Source organism: Caenorhabditis elegans, chromosome X, assembly GCF_000002985.6.
Source record: "Caenorhabditis elegans chromosome X".
Lineage (NCBI taxonomy): Eukaryota > Metazoa > Nematoda > Chromadorea > Rhabditida > Rhabditidae > Caenorhabditis > Caenorhabditis elegans.
The window spans coordinates 13139791-13141600 of NC_003284.9; the positions used below are offsets into that span (position 1 = coordinate 13139791).

Genomic DNA, 1810 nt, shown 5'->3' on the forward strand with positions numbered 1-1810 from the left:
TTTTCACTGATGATTCAGCGCAAAGTATTGTTCAAAACAATTCGAATGGAACAAAAAGCTGATTGCCAACTATTTTTCGGACATACCAACCGTGTTGAAAATGAAATTTTTGATTCTATGCGCACTGGCTAGTTATGCTCTCGCTGAAACCACCAGAGTCAGAGCAACGATTCATTGCGGATTTCAAAAGAGGGTCGGTGTTCCCATTGTGTCGTTGATGGAAGAGGATTTTTCCAGTGGTAAGTTAGAAATTTAGTGAAAAATATTTAATATCGTATTTCCTTCTTTTGAAAAATGTATTTAAAACAATATTTAAAATTTTAACCGCCTGAAATTATGAAGTTGCTTCATTTTAAGATTCGTCCATAGTTACGAAATTATACATAGAAAATACTTTTCGATCACGCAAAATGCAAAAAAGGCTATGGTTGATTAAAGTATGATAATCATTTTTGTATTGTGTACATGCTGCTTATCAAAATGTTAAGGTTCTAAGTGTAGACCAAATAACACATTTGCAGAAAATTCAGGACATGTGAGTTGTGTTTCATAATTTGGTTTTTTATTGTACAATTTCACTTTATAAAATGTGTTTCAAATTGCAGTCAATCATATTTTGAATAACCATACACATTCCAGTACCTATCCTCAACTTGTTCGACTCCGATGACGTCCTTGATGAAACCACCGTTGAATACGGGGAACACTTTACATTAGACGGCGGTGAAATAGAAATCTTCAGCACCGAGCCGTATCTCCAAATCGTTCACAAATGCTTTGTAAGTATGATCATGATTTCTTTTGAAACCAGTTCATAAATTTTCAGGGAACAGAAAGAACTGATATTATTGATTTGTCCGAATTCGAAGCTGATTCCAACGACATACTTCATGTTGGCCACATTGTGTTAACCCACGAGGGTCATAAAATCACTCAAGCTGTCTAAATTTTTTACAAGTTGTTTTTTGTGTTCTTTTCTAATTTGCCCTAAATATTCAACCCGACATGCAGAAGGAAATACAATTGCGCTGTATATTGCACAATGAATTGTCTTATCAAAAGTTCTTATCGTAAAACAGTAAATTCCATTGTCTAATGCAAAACCACTTTTTTTGAAACAACGAAGGATGCCAGGAAAAAAATTAATCAATCTACGAGATTTGAGTGTTCTAACAGTTTAATAGAAAAAATGAAAAGCCGCTATGTTGCAAAGAATTGCATATTTATGTGCATGTAATGGTTGATGGTTAGTTTGAAACAGTTTGAAAATAACTGGAAGGTTTGAAAATCGATAATTCTGGTTACTAAAATCAAACAAACCTTTTAATTCTTAGTAGGCTTGCAACGAATTTGGAGTCACATCAACGTATTTTGGCAAACATCGAAAATTAGTTACAAGTAATTATTTCTTAGTATTGGACAATAAACTTAAGTTGACATGTGCGTGTGTTTTTCTTTGAAATATCAAGAATAATTGTATTTTGTTCACAAATTCAAATTTCAGAACTCGTTCCACTTTTGAAAAGCTACATTACTAATTTCCTATTTTCCATCTTGTCCCTGTTCCTTGCACCGGAAACTTTTCAAAGTGGACAACTGCTCTTTCACAGCTACTCAAACAGTTTGCTCTTGTGGCGCCACGGTTCATTGCTCATAAGCCAACTCATTTCTTTCTAACAATACAAAGTTTTATTATCTTATGCGGTGAGGTCATTTGAGTGAATAAGTCGTGAATCACCTGACACGAGTGAAGAAGAGCGAGAGAAACAGAAGATGCAAGTGACCGATAATTTACAACATGTGCGTGTGT

At 34.3% G+C, this 1810-nt stretch overlaps 1 protein-coding gene across 1 annotated transcript; it reads left to right on the forward strand.

Moving 5' to 3' along the window:
- The first annotated feature begins 2 nt into the window (after nt 1–2).
- ttr-34 (TransThyretin-Related family domain) lies at nt 3–1096 on the forward strand. Its single transcript, NM_001129653.4, has 3 exons — nt 3–239; nt 640–779; nt 827–1096. The coding sequence occupies exons 1-3, from the start codon at nt 101–103 to the stop codon at nt 944–946; spliced, it is 399 nt and encodes a 132-aa protein (NP_001123125.1). The 5' UTR covers nt 3–100; the 3' UTR covers nt 947–1096.
- The last annotated feature ends 714 nt before the right edge of the window (nt 1097–1810 follow it).

Bases quoted from the DNA above. Each gene is read 5' to 3' on its own strand.
- ttr-34 (NM_001129653.4), top strand. From the start codon at position 101: ATGAAATTTTTGATTCTATGCGCACTGGCTAGTTATGCTCTCGCTGAA. The intron at 240-639 runs GTAAGTTAGAAA...TACACATTCCAG, and splicing joins GGAAGAGGATTTTTCCAGTG to TACCTATCCTCAACTTGTTC. The intron at 780-826 runs GTAAGTATGATC...ATAAATTTTCAG, and splicing joins AAATCGTTCACAAATGCTTT to GGAACAGAAAGAACTGATAT.